The sequence below is a fragment of the Felis catus genome, chromosome D1 (assembly GCF_018350175.1).
Source record: "Felis catus isolate Fca126 chromosome D1, F.catus_Fca126_mat1.0, whole genome shotgun sequence".
Lineage (NCBI taxonomy): Eukaryota > Metazoa > Chordata > Mammalia > Carnivora > Felidae > Felis > Felis catus.
This window is the reverse complement of record NC_058377.1, coordinates 65,447,286-65,464,821: the sequence shown is the minus strand read 5'-3', so window position 1 is coordinate 65,464,821 and position 17,536 is coordinate 65,447,286. Positions and strand designations below refer to the sequence as shown.

General features: G+C 43.2%; 2 protein-coding genes and 2 non-coding genes across 6 annotated transcripts in view; 1 reads left to right on the top strand and 3 right to left on the bottom strand.

Annotated features, from left to right (window-relative positions):
• Positions 1-5,455: 5,455 nt before the first annotated feature.
• RPL27A (ribosomal protein L27a) lies at positions 5,456-8,706 on the bottom strand. Its single transcript, XM_003992976.5, has 5 exons — positions 8,634-8,706; positions 8,179-8,242; positions 7,661-7,736; positions 6,809-6,983; positions 5,456-5,628 (listed from the first exon to the last, which is right to left on the bottom strand). The coding sequence occupies exons 1-5, from the start codon at positions 8,634-8,636 to the stop codon at positions 5,500-5,502; spliced, it is 447 nt and encodes a 148-aa protein (XP_003993025.1). The 5' UTR covers positions 8,637-8,706; the 3' UTR covers positions 5,456-5,499.
• On the bottom strand, positions 5,754-5,884 carry LOC111556840. The gene has a single exon (XR_002736555.1). It is a non-coding gene; the product is annotated as a small nucleolar RNA SNORA3/SNORA45 family (small nucleolar RNA).
• Positions 7,352-7,481, bottom strand: LOC111556841. The gene has a single exon (XR_002736556.1). It is a non-coding gene; the product is annotated as a small nucleolar RNA SNORA3/SNORA45 family (small nucleolar RNA).
• A 262-nt stretch (positions 8,707-8,968) lies between the features above and the next one.
• Positions 8,969-17,536, top strand: part of TRIM66 (tripartite motif containing 66) — a 57,084-nt gene continuing 48,516 nt past the window's right edge. The window contains exons 1-2 of one of the 3 annotated variants that reach the window (XM_045038925.1): positions 8,969-11,394; positions 16,745-16,814. In XM_045038925.1, coding sequence (XP_044894860.1) covers positions 11,389-11,394; positions 16,745-16,814 — 76 coding nt within the window. In that variant the 5' untranslated portion in view covers positions 8,969-11,388. Of the gene's footprint in view, positions 12,047-16,744; positions 16,815-17,536 lie in introns of all 3 variants that reach the window. The other 2 variants (XM_006937075.4, XM_019812029.3) reach the window with 2 other exon arrangements.

Below are 17,536 nucleotides of genomic sequence, written 5' to 3'. Positions count from 1 at the left end.
AGGTGCTCCTTCTTTCCTTCTCTTATTTCCTCTTTTTTAACGTGATTTCAAAGAACCCTCAAGACGTGATCAGATCACATGATATATAGGTATAAATTCTTTTTTTAGAAAATTTGAAACTTTTATATATCTTTAAAATCTTAAGATACCTAAGATTAACCCAAAGGATTCCTTCCTCCGATGGCCAGTTCTCATCGTAATTCAGATAATCAGTACTGGCACATGATGCCTCTGGTTGGGCTGCAAAGGTCCATATGGTGAGTATTATGGGCAAGACACAGAAATTTCTGGGGGGAATGTAGAGGAGGGTGTGACCAGGGGATCTGGTGTGGGGTTGACAAAAAGTGGTCAGGCCTTCTTTAAAAAAAAAATTTTTTTTTAATGTTTATTTATTTTTGAGAGAGAGAGGAGAGAGAGAGAGAGAGAGAGCGAGAGCGAGCGCATGAGCAGGGGAGGGGCAGAAAGAGGGGGAGACACAGAATCGGAAGCAGGCTCCAGGCTCCGAGCTGTCAGCACAGAGCCCGACATGGGGCTCGACCTCATGAACTGTGAGATCATGACCTGAGCTGAAGTCGGACACTCAACTGACTGAGCCACCCAGGCTCCCCAAAAAGTGGTCAGGACTTCTTTCCAAGCTCTGTTTCACATGGTCTCTTGACCCCTAAACAGATGGTTCTCAACCCTATCACCATCCAACACTACTTTTCTATAGCAAATACTCTTAACTCTACCCTTTACTATCTTGAAAGGAAATTCATAGATAATATAACCTACCTAAACACATCTTAACTTTAATATAAATAGGGATAAATAAAAGTATTTTGTTTTAACATGTATTTAAATATGTAAATGCTTGGGCACAGATACACTTAGAAGACACAGTGAGGTCAGATGCTCACACCTATACATAGAATTACTGTGAACGCAGTAGCTACACATGCAGACAGAGAAAAGTGTTTTGTATTAGTAACTCAGATTCTACTGAGTACGTACTAAGAGTTGAACAACTTTTGGTAGTATTCTGAAGAAAACCCAGTACGAACTTCCATTGACTTAAACAGCATTTGAAATCCTGGAAAGCTGAGAAGTATATGAACTGGAACAAAAAAAGTTTTTTTATTACGTGTAAAATGATCTAAACTAAAATTTTCTTTGTTGTTTGGAATCAACCCCATACATGGCAGGACATTTAGCACCATGCTTGGTTGCTTCCCCTCCCTGTGACAAAAACTTTCCTCCCCATTTATTTCCAAATTGCACCCCCTAAAGGATGGTATTGACACCATTGAGAACAAATGTCCTTAAATAGTGCCTTTCTGACAACCCTGGGTCCATTGCTCAGGGGTAATACAGTGCTGTCTCCTTTACCAGAAACCCCAATATCTGTGGAGTGTCAGCCCTCTATTCTGGAGTTTAAAAAGGCCCAGGGTTTTCTCCTCAATCAGTATGGTAGAGCAGGGCAGGCTGCCCCATTATATCTTTAAATGCTTATTTTCTCTCTCTCTCTCTCTCTCTTTCTTTACTAAGTAACCATGCTCTGTAAGCAGTAGTGTCAAAAATGAGGAGAGGAGTGTGGGGTTAAGGGCAGTATTTTGAAGGAGTGCCCCTGGAAAACAGTATTATTCCAACTCTGGCTCACATCGAATGGTGTGTGAAATTAGAGACCTGAGAAAATCACTCTGATTATAATCACAGCTCAGTTATATTTTTGTTAAAAATAATACTTTATTTCCCATGTAGACTTGTAACTTACCTTGTACCCAAAATGACTTATTTATAAAGATACATAAACTATTTTTTAAAAAAAAAAACTTAAAGTGGGAATAAAAGTAAAACAAAGAGCTAGAATGAAGCATAATGAATGCTTCAACACTTTTTAAAAATTTTTTTTTTTCAACGTTTATTTTATTTTTGGGACAGAGAGAGACAGAGCATGAACGGGGGAGGGTCAGAGAGAGAGGGAGACACAGAATCGGAAACAGGCTCCAGGCTCTGAGCCATCAGCCCAGAGCCTGACGCGGGGCTCGAACTCACGGACCGCGAGATCGTGACCTGGCTGAAGTCGGACGCTTAACCGACTGCGCCACCCAGGCGCCCCTGCTTCAACACTTTTAAGGATGATACACAAAATTATTTTCTTGAGCCAGATAATGTGGTGGTATGCATTACAAAACATCTTAGGTTTATTTGCCTATGCAGGTGGTGGTGGGTATCACATAAAAGGTCATGAAAACTCTAGACCAAGAGAAAATACTACTTTTCAGTACTGGCAAGCTATTGGTAGCTTTCAAATGATTTTCTGTCCATTTATATTGCCTTTTAATATGAAAATAATATGCATTTGGCTAAGCAAGAAACTCAAACTACCAAAACATACATCTCTCCCAAAGTTCATGAGGAAATGCCGGCTCAGTTTTATGTTCTTCCAGAATATTCCCGCGTGTGTACAAGCAGGTACCCAAAGTAACTTGAACATAGCCGGCGCTCATCTTTTTGAAAACTGAAACTAACTCTGAGAAGTTTGGAAATTCCCCTTCTAACGTGTATAAAGGCCATGTTAACGCAAGTGAGGCCTAAGCAGGATCTAAAGCGCTGTGAGGTTAGCTGGGCCCCCCCTCCCCCCTGGAGGGGCTCACTCCCCACCGGGAGCGGGCCGGTATTAAACTCCCCCACCCAGGCCTTGGAGGGGAAAGTCTCCCGGCCGCGCGACGCAGCGCGGCCCGCCCACGCCGCCTGCCGGAACTGGCTGAGCACTGAAACTGAGCAGACGCCGAAAGGGCTTCCGGCCGTAGGAGCGGTAAAGGTCAACGTGACCCCGGAACCAGAACTTCACACACTCCGGAAGTAGTTCTCAGGGGCTGACGGAAAAGAGCTAACGTGGGTGTTGAATGACGGCGTCGCCAAGGTAGGGCGGTGTACGCCCGCGAGGGCAGGCACGGAGTGCCAACCTCTGCAGGTCTCTGGCTGTCATCCCCGTAGCCTCCCTTCCAGTGGAGGCGGATGTAGACGCTGAGCCTACCCAGCCAGAAGGCACGTATTTGAATTTAAAACAATTCTTTTTAGCAGATTTTGATAACGGGGTCCCATTTTGCAATTATGTGGCCATTATTGCCAACAAAGCTTGTTATAGCTACAGCCTCGAGGTTTGAATAAAAATATATTTAAAGCACACGTACCTTAGGCCGGAAGTTATCTCCTTGGCAATTCAAGCTTATGGAAAATTTAGCTGTTAACCTTATGTGCTTGGTAACACTGTTTTTCACAATTTGACTAGGTAAACGAACGGTTTAAGGAAATGGGAGTTACAGGGGTACCTGACAAAATTCTGTTCCCCATGTATGGGAGGGCGTTAATTCTATATACATATATCAGCTACTAGAGACCTAGCAGTAGGGGCCTCTGTGCCTACAGGGCAGGCTCAAAGCTTGGCAGTTTCAACATTTTGTTACCTCCGCGTGGACCATTGTTAATCTAAGCAGTGGTACCTTGCACTCAACTGAAACAAAGTCACAGCGTAATGTTTGCATTTGGTCCCATCAAATGAACCAAATGGTCACTACAGGTCTGCTTGGAACATGAACGTATGGCTTTTCATTGGTCACTTAGCTTCCTTGGCATTAACACCTGCAAAAAAAAAACCAAAGCGTCTGCCAACTTGTTAGTTGTAGATGCTTGAGTAAATCAACCAGGCAATTGACCCTGCCCTTCCCAGGCCAGGTACATGGTCTGGTACCTCAACTGTCTTCGACTTAAAATAGCTGAGGGACTTTCACGTTCAGGGTGTCCATTTACAACAGGATTGGAAGGAGTATTATCCCACTCAACCCCATCCTGTTTACGGACAGTGAGGCTACATGGTACAAATAATGAATTTCCAAGAAAGACCCTGGCTATTAAGGAACTAATTTTCATCTATCTTTCACTAAACCCAACCTGTCCAGGCCTAACCATTTTGCTGGTCAGCCCTACCCCAATTCACCCAATCACCAAGTCCTGTCCATTGGGTCTTGTGAATCCTACTTTGTTTTCTCATTCCCATTTCCTTGGTTCTCCCACTGTAGCCCACTCCCTAACTACATTCTCCCTTGAATGCTTATTGCCCACCTAACACTTGCTTAACTTTTCCAAGTTGGTAAGCATGTATGCTCTTTCCTCTGCTTTGATCATTTTGCCTTGAGTTAATCAGACCAAGGGGCTTTTCTTGTCTGCTTCCCTAACTGTCAAAAAGGTTTAGTAAAGCCTTCCATTTTACTTAATCCACACAATCCTCAATTTTAAAGATGAGAAAACTGGACTAAACTTAAGCCACCACAGCTGTTATGGTTTGGACTGCAATCTCAAACTTCATCTCAGTCTTTTAAAATACTGTATTTATACATCTTTGGATCTTCAGTGTCTATTTGGAATCAATTAAACATTACTCTTATCAACTATAACCTGTTTAAACTGATGGCCTCAGCTTCCATTTTATAGGTACATGATGGGAAAACCCATGGGTTTTATCTTCCTCCATCAGGACTATTACAAAGAAGCAAATCGAAATGATAAAGTTGTTTGTACAAGGGAGGAAAGCCTTCCTGGCACTTTTCTTAACCAAATCCACAAAGTTTGCTCCCCTGTGCTTCCTTATGTTTGAGGGTCTGCAAAATCCTCACCTGATTCCAGCTTCTGGCTTTTAGGATTTCCCAAATTCTATACTAGGTACATTTCAGACCAGAATCATTAGTATCTCATGATGTATTTCTCTGAACATTACGACTCCTCTGCACAAGGACACAGGCTTTCTAGATTCCAAACCACTCTGATGTGTAAAAGCCCTGGTGCACTTAACATTCAGATTGGTAGGCCCCATCTCAAGATTTTGGTTATGACTAGAACACTGTGGTACAAGATAAGGGAGCCAAGGAGGAAAAACTTTAGTTTCAGGAATTACATCTTTCACAATTGCTTCAATCCTAACACATTGTTCACTATTTAAAATGTGCCTATCAAACTGAGTCTTCCTCTTTCCGGGTGCCTGGCTCAGTCAGTAGTGCATGCAACTTGATCTCTGGGTTATGAGTTAAAGCCCCCACACTGGGTGTACAGCTTACTTCAAAACAAAACAAAACAAACCCCTCCACACACAAAAATCCCGAATCTCCCCCCTGTGAGCCATGCACGACAGTTAAGGGTATTCTCCCACTCACTGTATTTTCAGAGTGTACAATGCAAAACAGGCCTTTCAACTCTAGGATACACAAATATGCTATCAACAAATATTCTCACTTTATAAATGTTCAAGGTAGGTAATGGGCCAAGTCCTTTTAAGTACTGGTGCTATCTCTTGCACATTTTCTGAGTTGGCAAAGGAGCTCAGGCCCTCATACCCTTACTCCTGGATCTGTTACGTGGCTTTCAAATGTACAGGTAAGAGAGGTAGGGGTGCTAAAGAACTTACACCCAGACCAGAAGAGAAAAGCAGTTGTTAGTATTTAATGAACCTCTCTCCATGTGGCTTCAGGCTACCAGGACACAGGCTCCCCCCACACCCTTAATCTTCTCCTCAGCTCTTCTACTGAAGAATTTGGCCTTCACGATGACAGGCTGTTTGGGGAGCTTTCCCTTTCCCAATACTTTGTAGTAGCCCTGGAGAGATTGGGAAAAAGAAAAAAAAAAAAAAGAGTTTATAACACACACCATTGCAGGTACCAACTCCCTGATGCGTATAAAGAAAGATGTCTGCCAATCTGCTCCATCTAGGAACTGGGAGGGCATGTTTCTGATCTGGGCACTACCGGGGGCACAGAATGCCCTCGCCAGTGAATCAAGACCAGTGGATTCTCTCTGAGGACTCTAGCACACCAGGACAAGAGATGTGTCAGGATGTGACTCTAGCCTCAGGCAAAGCACAAACTCCCCTCTCCAATTACTAGCTGATTAACAACAAAAAAAGAAAAAGAAAAAAAAAGAAAGGGAAAACCACATTCCCAGCAGTATTCCAAGAAGTCCTGACCATGAAAATTGCTCAAGTGATGTTACACAGGGAAAAGGGATTTAAAACTTAATTGAAAGCCCCCTTAAGATTTAGAATACCTCCACAGCCATGGGAGCTGACACTACGCCCAGAGCTCCAAAAAGATATACAAAAATCCTTTGTCATCATCAGTGTTTTGGGGTGTGGGTGGGAATCTCTTCAGATAATGTAGCTCCTTCAATAACAATCAAACATATTAGGACTTTATTCTGTAAGGGGAATAAAGATTCAAGAGCTGTGCCTCATGTAAGCAGACCAGAGCCAGTTGAGTTAACATACTGCCAAAAGCTCAGGCCAGAAATGCAAACCTGTACAAATCAGGGCAACAGTGGGAATGAAATTATGGATTGGAAAAACATTCAAGAAAGAACAAATACAAGTACTTGAATGAATGAGGGACTGGAAAGATTATTATTCTTCCAATGTTTTGCTTGAATCACAACTGAGCTCAATTTTGGTGAGTTAGCTGTGACAATTCTATCAAAAGGTGGACCAGTCTGAGGGCACCTGGGTGGCTTAGTTGGTCAAGTGTCCAACTCTTTATTTCGGCTCAGGTCACAATCTCATAGTTTGTGGAACTGAGCCTCGCATCAGAATTCTCTCTCTGCCGCTCCCCACTCCTGCATGCAAGTAATCTCTTGCTCTCAAAATACACATTTTTTTTTTTTTTTAAAAAGGTGGAACTGTCTAGTAGATAACTGGGTATGGATTCCAGACAGGAGATCAAGTAGATTAGATTATGAAGAATTTTAAGACGCAAGGACCACATAAAGGTAACAAATATTCACTCACCGATCGCACCACATCAATGATAGGAGCAGCTCCGGTCTTGTTTTTGGCAGCATTTACCCGTGTCTGCTCACTGACCAAAGTCCACAGTTTATCAAGGTTAACAGTTGGGCAGAAGCTCTGGTTCCTTTTTAAGTGGTAATGCCTCATACCAACTTTTCCAAAGTAACCTGGATGACTGGGAAGAGACGGGCAATCACTTTAATGATCTCCCTTTAGTGACGTTTACCATCCTCACTGTCCATCTCCCTCGGTTATAGTGTAAATTGTTCACTGGTGGATTATAGTGAAATAGCAGGTACCCCATTCGTTGCTGAATTAAAACAAATCTTTAAGAAAAGCCTCCAAAGATGTTCAGGAGTAAAAAACTACCCTTATTTCATGGAACCAGAAGTCACTTAGAAAGTAAGAGGCAATGCCAAGACTAAAGGTCTTCCAGCTCACTTGACAGCATTTTATGGAAAATCAACACATTCTTAGAATAGAGGTTTTCTAAGCAAATTTGGGGGAATAAGTGAATCTAACAGGTATACAGGTTAATCTGATGCATGTCACTAACCCGGTGACTGACTATGCCATGAGGGTCACAGCCAGTGAATAAGGTCAGCAATTACTCTTCGAGGACTCTAGCACACCAAGGCAATAGCTGATACCCAAGCGTGACTCTAGCCTCGATGACAAGTTCTCAGTTCACATCAAATGGTAACCTGGTGAAAGGTAAAAGCCAGGAACAGACAAGGCTTTTGAGTGGTAAGAGGCTTGCTTCCCATTAAAGGTGTTCTAGGGCAGCCCTCTGCCCCTAAATGCAGACTGCCAGTGCCAGTGAAAAGTACAGTACAGCTAAGAGGCACTCACTATTTGTCAAAGTTGATCCTGTGGTGATGCATGCCACCAGCATTACCCCGGCCTCCTGGGTGCTTCCGGTGCTTGCCTGCAAGAATACAAAGTTACAGTTAACATACCCTCACCAGCCCCTCAATTCTTCTCCCAAAACCATTTCCCCACATTTCTGCATCTCTACTTATCTTGTTCCCAGCCTACAGTACCTCTCTAAGCATTGCTATTCCTTCAAAACTCCAGGTGAAACATCTCTATGCAGTGTTCCACATCACAGCACTATCCACAGTGCTCCATGCCTTCAATTAATTCAACACTTTGCCCCAGTTTTCATTCATTCCTCTAAATGATGTGAAATTCCCTAAAAATGGAGTACTGGTGAGAATTCTCACAGAGGAAAGAAAAAAACAGCTAACATTCAAACTTAATCCGAATGACCACACAAAGCTAACCCACTTCTACCCTACCTACTTCCTGGCTAGCTAAGGACCCGACAGGGAGTTCAAAGCAGACCGGGATGGGACGCCGGCACTTACCAATGCGGCCGTGGCCATGGCTCACGTGGCCCCGAAGTTTCCGGGTCTTTCTCAGTCTGGATGGCTGTATGAAAAAAGGTGCTTGGTATTAAGGCCAAAGGGAGGTAGGTGTGGCAGGGGGCCAACCTGCCCGTCTGCGAGGCGTCTGTAGGCCTGGGGAATTAAGATCTGCTTTGTAGCACATTCAGCAAAGTTGATATTACGAACTGGCCTGGGGACAAGCGGCCTCATCAGGGCGGCGCCCAAGCGCGCCGGCCCGCGTGTCTCAGAGACCCAAACTCCGAGCGGAGCACGCGGCACCAAGGTCCCAGGCCCCTGCCGGGCACCCTGCGCTGAGGTCTGCCATGCGCGGCCTGGGAGACCGGGCTAAGGTGAGGGGTGGGTGGTTGGGGTGCAACGCGAGTGCAGCTCGCGGCCTGAACCAGCAACGGGGAAGCACGAAAATAAGCACCTACCATGTCGGCGGCCCAGAAGAAAGAGGGAGGCTTCCGCGAAATCTCGCGGTACTGACAACGGAGGCGGAACCAATGAGACTCACTTCCGGCCAGGGAGACCCGGCCTTGGGCGGGGCCTCTTGGGTCTCGCGGGTCTCGCGTGACTACAAGGCTGGCCCCTGCCTCTTTCTGCGGGGTGTCCTGGTCCTCTCCAGGAAATACCAGTGGCCCTGACGTGTGGGAGTCGTGCTGGTCGCTACCTTCTTTCGCTCTGGCTCTGAGGCTGAGAGCTTTCGCGGAATCCGGCGCTTGGGGCGCTGTGTGGTCCAAGCTGTCGTGGTGACTTGGCCCTGGAACCCGACTAGGCCACCGTACCCGTCAGACGCCCCAGTTCTGAGTCGTCCAACGCGTCTCGCTCCGTTCTTGCGGTCTGCTCGGCCCTGGCGGTAGCGGTTGCTCTCTTGTCTCCCAGCCGCAGTGAGGATTCGCGAGACGCTATTTGATCCTCAGCGTGCTTACCGGTGTCTCGCTCTGCTACCTTTGGAGTCTTTCACTAGATGTCTCCACCACCCACCGGCACCTGCTGACCTACACTCCAGGGAGGCGTTCGGTCTTAATTCCTCCTTTGCCCTTGTGCTATCTTCTGGGCCTCCACAGATTGAACAATCTGATATACTTCAGGCACCCGTATACCTGGTTGCTTTATGGTCCTTTTTATACAGACTCTAAATACTTTTTCTAACCACCCAGTTTGAATTTTCACCTGAACCTAGTTGACATGGCCGTGACCTCCTCTCCTGGACTAGAGAATCCCTGTTCACTTCGACCCAGTGCAAGTGTCTCTTTTCCTGTGAAACTTCTCTGACCCATTCAATCATTGTTGCTTACTTTCCCCACTTGTGCCCTCACACAATCAAGTACATAGCTCTTATATAATTCTTGATCCACATTTGAGTTCCGTACTAGACCAAATTCCTTAATGGCTCAGGAATATTTTCTTTAATCCATGCACTCCCAGTTCCTGGCATGTAGTGCATGTTCAACAAATTATTAAGTGACCGAATGTAACTACTCTCACCTCCCTGTCTTCACTAACTGGAAGAGCCCTCTTTCGAGTCTCAATCAGTGTTCGAAATCCCATTCTTTCAATTACTCTGTGTGTGTATTTATTTTCCCTGCCCCATTCCTGTCAGCTAAAATATATTTTAGCTAAATATCCTAAATTCTTCCTGACTGTCTTCTACCTGCTACCCTGGCTTTTTCCTTTACAGCCAAGCCCCCCAAAAGCGAAGTCTACAAATTCTGTCCATTTGTTCATTTCCCATTCATTGTTTAATCCACTGTAATCTAGCCCTCAGCTACACTACGTCAATGAAATTGCTCTTTTTCGAAGCATCAATTAAACAAATACCAGTTGAATGGACTCTTCCTATTCCTCATACCACTTCTCTCTGTTGTACTTTACCTCTTTCACTTCTTTATAGAAATTCTTGCCTTCTTCTTGTCTCTCTGGCCACTTCACAGCCTTTTCAGGTTCTTCTAATTTTATGTACCATTCAAGTGGTGATATTTTTCACCCTCCGGTTCTTGCTCTTTATCTTTTCACAATACACAGTCTTCTTGGGTGAATTTATTTTGGGTGGCTTCAATTCACAATGTTATTGCTGAGCTCCACACTCATGTGTTTACTTAATTTCTGATTATTCCTTGGACATTCTACAGACAAACTAGGTAAACATATTCAAAGACTTCAATTTTCCTTTCTCACCGGTGCCTTCTCCTTTATACTGTATCTTGGTGAGTGGTGCTCATGTCCACTTAGATAGTGATGTCATGGACACCTGAAAATTGTTCCCGAGCCTTCTTTTCCTCTAATACACTGTCACCATATCCATTTGTTCTCTATCTCAGATCTGCTTCCTCCTTTCAAGCCCCCATGACACTGCCTTCATTAAGACCCTCATCATGTCTCTTATCCTGAGTTCAGCATCCTCCTGTGGCACCCTGCCTGCATTCTAACCCTCCTCCAGTCCCTTCATCCTTCACACCTCTGCCAGGTTAATCTTCCCAAAACATAACTTTCATCCTTTCACTTACTTGATCAAAAAGTTGGGTAGCTCCCTATTACCTACAGAAAGGCCTATGTGCCTTTCCAAACCAACCTCAGCTTTTCCTCTTATACCAGCTTTCTACTGTAGCCAAACTTGCTACATACATTCTACCTTTTTGCCTGTGCTGGTGCCATTTCTCATGCCTATACTGCTCATCTTATTCCTGAACAGATATCCTGAATCTCCCTCAACGTTTAGGGCCCACCTTATATTCTGCTTCTTCCCAGAACACTCCAGTCCAGAGTGATAATAACCAAATACACCTTGCAATCTTACAAATTGCTTCTGCCTGAGAGGTCAACACTACCAGCTCCATTTTATGAATGAGAATGAAAGAATTGAGGCACAGAAGTTTGAATGACTTACCGGTGGCTACAGAGCTGCCAAGATACAGAGCCTGGGCCTACCTAGCCTTTAGTCTTCTCTTTCCAGATCTGTTTTTACCTCAGTGACCACTCCCTCTCTGACCTCACAGCATTATGGTCGTCATCACTCCTTCAGTCCTCAATCACATACTACCTGTGGCCAGCAGAAACAGGGGTCTTGAGAGTCGGGGGCAAGGTCTAAGAAGAGATCACCCTGTATTTGACATTGAAGTTGGCCAGAAAGTGCACAAGGGATGAACTGAGCTACCTGGAAACTACCCTTGGGAACATGGTCTGTGAATGGAGGTAAGCTGGGCAGAGCTTTGGGAATGAAAGGTAACCATCAAGTGTCTTGTGAGGAGGGCCTAGAGCCAGGACAAATACTGTTCAGGGGGTATAGGTAGGGTTCTGGGTAATTGGCACTGCTTCTGGATAGTTTTGCCAGGTTCTTTGGTTATAGAGGAGCTATATCCTATCCCTCAGGCCATCCATCTGAATGGAAATTCTCCGAGTGGACCAGCACTCTGTGTTAGGTTCTGTGTTCACCTAACATTCTTCTCATTGATGGTTCTATCACGGTGGAGGGAATTCCCTGGGTGATTGTCTGGCTCTGGTTTCTAGCAGGTTCCCTTTCATTCCTAAGGGCTTATGTGTGGTTTGTCAATGTGGGTCAGTTTCCCTAGGCTGACCAGCTCTGAGACAGCAACTTCTGTATCTGCAAAGTTGAGTAGCATGCAGACATTAGGCATTAGGTAACCTGTCCCTCTCCACCAGGCACACAGAAAGTGCTGAGACATGACCTCTGAGAGGCCTGCTTCTCTGTGACATCTCTTCTGAAGTAGAGTGTGGTCTTGTGACATCTCAGGCATATGGGCTCCCTCAGAGAGTCAGGGCCTCAGAAAATATCTGTGAAATGAGCAGAAGGGAGATGATGCCAGACAGCAGCCTGGCGAGACAGGTAAATGTGGTGCTGACCTTTTCTGGAACCCACGCCTTTCTCTAGGGAACCTTATGAACACACCCCACCCTGAAGAGGGCTCTGGTGGTCCCCTTTTCTTTTTCTCCTCTCTGGGTTCCTGAGTTCCTTAGCAGTCCTTCACATGGCAACAGCAGCCTGGGTAGATCCAACCTTGTTTTCTTGCTCTCCATCTTTAGGTTTGGACATTTGGAAAGATTATGTTGCTTTCCTTTTTCAAGTAAAGGATTGTTAATTTAAGATGGAAAGAGCCAGGGTTTCTGTTCTTTTTTTTTTTTTTTTTAATGTTTATTTTTGAGACAGTGTGAGCGGGGGAGGGGCAGAAAGAGGGAAACACAGAATGTGAAGCAGGCTCCAGGCTCTGAGCTGTCATCACAGAGCCCGAAGCAGGCTCCAACTCATGAGCTGTGAGATCATGAACGACCCAAGCCAAAGTTGGACACCCAACCAATTAAGCCACCCAGGCGCCCTAGGGTTTCTGTTCTTTTTAAGTGAGAGTTCTAGAAAAACTCAGAAATCCTAATGTATTTCAGAAAGGATTTTAAAAATAGCATGTAATAGAAAATCCAGTAAAACATTAAAGAAAATCTTTAAAAATATAAGTATAAACATCTCAAATGATAACACTTTATAATGCTTTTTTATGTCTGAATATTACTTTCAGCTCTTGTCTACGTGGAGACATAGCTATCTACAAAGCTGATGATCATGCATACAAATCCTTTTGTATTCTGCTTTTCATTTAATACCGTGACATTTTTCTGTATCACTACTCAGTCTTCATGATTATTATTTTTAATATCTTAAGACTGATTTATCTTCAGCATGTACTGTAATTTACTAAGCCATTTTCTCCTGTATTTTTTTTTTGTTTCTTTTTGTGTTTTTGGTTGTTGTTCTTATTGTGTTCTTTGCTATTAGAGACAGTGATGCAATGGACATTTGTGTGTATGTGTTTTTTCTTCTTCTATTGAATAGCTTGTCTAGGGTAAATTCCCAGGAGTGAGATTGCTGTATTATAGGGTATGAACATTTTTATGATTCATTTTATGCTGTTTTTTTCCCCAAATGGATTGTACCAATTTATGCACCAGCAGCATGTATAGTTTACCACTTTCAGCTACACCAGGCTCGGGGGGTTTTGTTGTTGTTGTTGTTTTGCCTTTATCAGTAGTTTTTGATAAATGGCAATATAGTATTTAGAGAAAAATCCATAGGACCACAGGGTTTTCTTGAGCACAAAGTAAAAATAATCTAATTTGAAGATTAGGAATTTCCAGGAGTCTTTCCTAATGCTGTTGAATAGATTTTTTAAAAATATCATTATACTACATGGAAAATGTATTCCTAGAAGCTTTGTTGCAAGCTAAGGTGGAAAACCTTGCTGCCATTAAACTCAGAATTGCAAAATGTGAAGAGAGGAATTCTAGGATATTAGAGGACAGTTTATCCAATAGCACAACAAGGAAGGGCTTAAATATTGGGATTTTAATTTAATTTCAGATGATAAAATCAACAGAAAGAACATAGAAGCTTGGGTTCATTTCCTACCCCTATTTTTTTTTTAAGTTTATTTATCTACAGAGAGAGAGCAGGGGAGCGACAGAGAGAGGAGAGAGAGAATCCCAAGCAGGCTCCACACTGTCAGTGTGTGCGGAGCCTGATGTGGGGCTTGAACCCACCAACCACTACATCGTGACCAGAGCTGAAATCTGGAATCACCCAGGCACCCCTCTACCTCTATTTTTACTAGCTGAATGATATTAAATGAACAACATACTCTCTTTGGATCTTAGTTTTCTTGTTTGTCTAATGAAAAATACTGAGATTTATTCTTTCATTTTAGAAATATTTATTGAGTGCATACTGTGTGTAGACACTATGTATATGTGCCAGGCAGTGAGGAGTTGGGACAATGGTGAACAAGAAAGACTAAGTTCTGTTCTAGGACTGTGTCTAAAATAGACAGTATACAAGTAAACAGATAATATATCATGTTCAAACCGTCTAGCATCGAGTGGGTGTTCTCTCATTGCCTAGTGTGTCTCTCTCCTCTTTTCCTCCTGAACTGAATCTTGTTTTGATGATCACTTGCTCTGTACTACCCGTGCGAACAGTCTTTGAAATTCTTACCCCCAATGTGGCATGGAATGACTTGCTCTGCCATTCCTTGGCAAGGCTACAGAAACTCTCAGATCAGGCTGTGGGGTGTTAAAAGGAAGTGATTTGTGAGCAAGGTAATGTTATATGTGAGGCTTTCTGTCCTTCCAGGATTTCACATGATGTTTCGTTTAGTCCTAGTTTCCTGGTTCCATGACTTAGAGCAGAGGTCTCAGGCTGATTACTGGTATATTTTGTTTGACTCATGCTGTTTTCAAGTTTTTATTTTTTTTAATGTTTATTTATTTTTGAGAGAGAGGGAGACAGAGTACCAGTGTGTGTGTGTGTGTGTGTGTGTGTGTGTGTGTGTGTGTGGCGGGGAGGGAGGTGGACAGAGAGAGAGAGAGGGAGACACAGAATCCGAAGCAGGCTCCAGGCTCCGAGCTGTCAGCCCAGAGCACAATGCGGGGCTCAAACTCAGGAGCTGTGAGATCATGACCTGAGCCAAAGTCTGATGCCTAACCACCTGGGCCACAGAGGCACCCCTGTTTTCATGTTTTTAAATTTTAATTAGTTGCCAACGTTTCAGAGTTTAAGTAAAAATTTGGATTTCTGGCGTTTTGAAAAACTATGTGGACCCATATTCTTTTTATTATTATTTTTAATGTTTATTCATTTTTGAAAGACAGAGAGAGACAGAGCACAAGCAGGGGTGGAGTGGGGAGAGAGGGGGACACAGAATCTGAAGCAGGCTCCAGGCTCTGAGTTGTCAGCCCAGAGCCCGACGTGGGGCTCAAACCCATGAACCGCGAGATCATGACCTGAGCCAAAGTCAGACGCTCAACAGACTGAGCCACCCAGGCGCCCTGAGACCCATATTCTTTTAGGTGGAGCACTTCGCTATTTACATGCCTGGACCCCATAGGCATTCGAATCTGCTACCCCTGGCTTAAGTACATTCTGCCATACTCTATCCCTTTTCTTAGGTCAGAGGAGGTAGGAAGGAGAGGGAAGAGCTAAGACATAGTGGAAAGCAGCCAGAGGAAGGGGATAGAAGAGAGGTCATTTGACCGTCCCCGTTTACTCTCAAATCAGAGACTCTATTGTTTGGTTGTGCCTTTAATTTAACCTTTACCCTCTGAGTTACTTCAGTTGCTCTTCTAAGACAGAAGTGAAATATTTATTTATATTCTTACCCTGAGTAGTGCCCACTGATGTTGGAAAGCCATGCCACCACTTTGAATCCCCTGAGTTGTTATTTATTTATTTTTAAAGTTTATTTATTTATTTATTGAGAGAAAGAGAGAGCATGAGCGGGGAAAGGAAAGAGAGAGAGGGAGAAAGAGAATCTTAACAGGCTCTGCACCGTCAGCATAGAGCCTGATGCAGGGTGATCTCATCAACCCTTAAGATCATGCCTGAGCCAAAATCAAGAGTTGGATGCTTAACCAACTGAGCCACCCAGGCATCTTCCCCTCCCAGAGTTGTCATTTAAAGCCTAATGCAACAGTTCTCAAAGTATGGTCTGTAGACCTATGGCAGGAAGCAGGGGCGGGGTGGGGATGGTGATGGTCCCTGAGACTCTTTCACAAGTGTCCACAGGATCACAAGTTTCCACAGAGTCAAAACCATTTTCATAACACTAAAGAATGTTATTTTCCCTTTTCACTAGATTGGCATTTGCACTGATAGTGCCAAAGCAAATGCCAAAGGTGGTGTGTAAAAAGCCAAAGATGCTGGTAGAAGTCATTGTATTCTTCACTGCTAGGCACTCGCAGGAAAAGGGAAAGGACGGGAGGAGAAGGGAGAAGCCAGTTTCACTTAGGCGTGTCCATGATGAGGAAGGCAATATTTTACTAAATTCCAGTCCTTAAATATGCATCATTTTAATATTCTTTGTGAAGAAACTGGAAGTGTGCATAAAGCATTTCTACTTATCAGGGTGAGGAACTGCACTTGTACTATTATTTGAGTTGCAAGCTGAACTAGCCTTTTTTTTTTTTTTTTTTTTTTTGTACAACACCAGTTTTACTTGAGAGAACAGCTGACAGACAAACTGTGGTTATTCAGACTTGAGAATATGGCAAATATGCTCTCAAAAATGAAGTGAGCCTGTCATTTCAAGGAAAAAAACCTGACAGTATTTGTTGCCAATGATAAAATTAGAGCTTTCAGCAAAATTTAGAATTCTGGTAAAGGCATAGCTGCCTCTATGAGTTTGACATCTTCCTAATAAAGTATTTTCCAATAAGACTGGAGGTGATGTTTAAGAGTGTGATGTTTTGTTATCGTATAAGGAAACATCAGTGTTTGAAGCATCTACATAAGTCATTGGATCAATGTTTTCCAAATGACAGATGCCTGGTGTTCTAAAATGATGCCTAGGTAGAAGGGCAGTTTACAGTGCAAGACAGACCAGTGGATTTTCATGTCACAGGGTAAGAAAAATTCACTGATGTAGTTTCAGATTCCACATTACAACTAAGCTTTAAGAAAGTGCCACTTGTTGTAGTTTCAAAGGATATCCACAGTTACCTGATAAGGCTATTAAAAATACTCTTATCTGTTCCAATTGTACAGCCCTGCGAGGCTGGCTTTTCTTCATACACTGTAAACAGAACAACATACAGCAGATGGACTACGGAAGCAGGTATGGCAATCCAGCTGGCTTTTATTAACACAGACATTAATGAGGTTTGCAAAAAGGAAAAACAATGTCACTCTTCTCCCTAAATTTGTTTTTTTAATAGTTTTTTTTCCCTAAAAAGTATGCTATTCAGGTTGACATGTAATACGTTTATTGTTTTTAAATGAATTAATATTTTAAAATTATCTCAGTTTTCATTTATAACATGGTAAATAGTAGTAGATATAACCCACATAAATAAAATCTCTTTGGTGTCCTGAATAATTAAGTCTGATATTTTCGAAGTCTAACAAAATAAACTCAGCCGCACTTAAACCTTCTAAGACAGATTGCCCTTCCCTCCACCAGCACTACTATGCTGCCCTCTGGGAAATAACTACTCTTAGAGCCCCAAAATGAATTAGAGGTGAGAGTCCGTCCATTATTTTATTTAGTGGCATTTTGCTGGGCCTCCAAGCAGCCTGGCCTCTCCCAGCCTTGTCACTCTTCATCTTTAATGGGTTTGGCTCCCAAAGACTATGGACTGAAATGAAAGTTCTGTCAAATCTGCATAACTCCAGAGCTCCAGATGTGAATTAAATGACATTTGGTTTCTTTCTTAAGTAGGTACAAGTATAAAATGAGGTACACTTCTTTTGCTCTTATACAAAACTTACATAAAATTGAATACAGTTTGCAAGTTATAAAAAACCAAAACAATCAAATTAACAATATCAGTTTCATTT

Excerpts from the sequence above, each read along its gene's own strand:
- RPL27A (XM_003992976.5), bottom strand. Across the intron at positions 6,984-7,660 it reads AGGATCAACTTTGACAAATA|TCATCCAGGTTACTTTGGAA; the intron begins GTGAGTGCCTCT and ends GTCTCTTCCCAG. Across the intron at positions 5,629-6,808 it reads TCATTGATGTGGTGCGATCG|GGCTACTACAAAGTATTGGG; the intron begins GTGAGTGAATAT and ends CAATCTCTCCAG.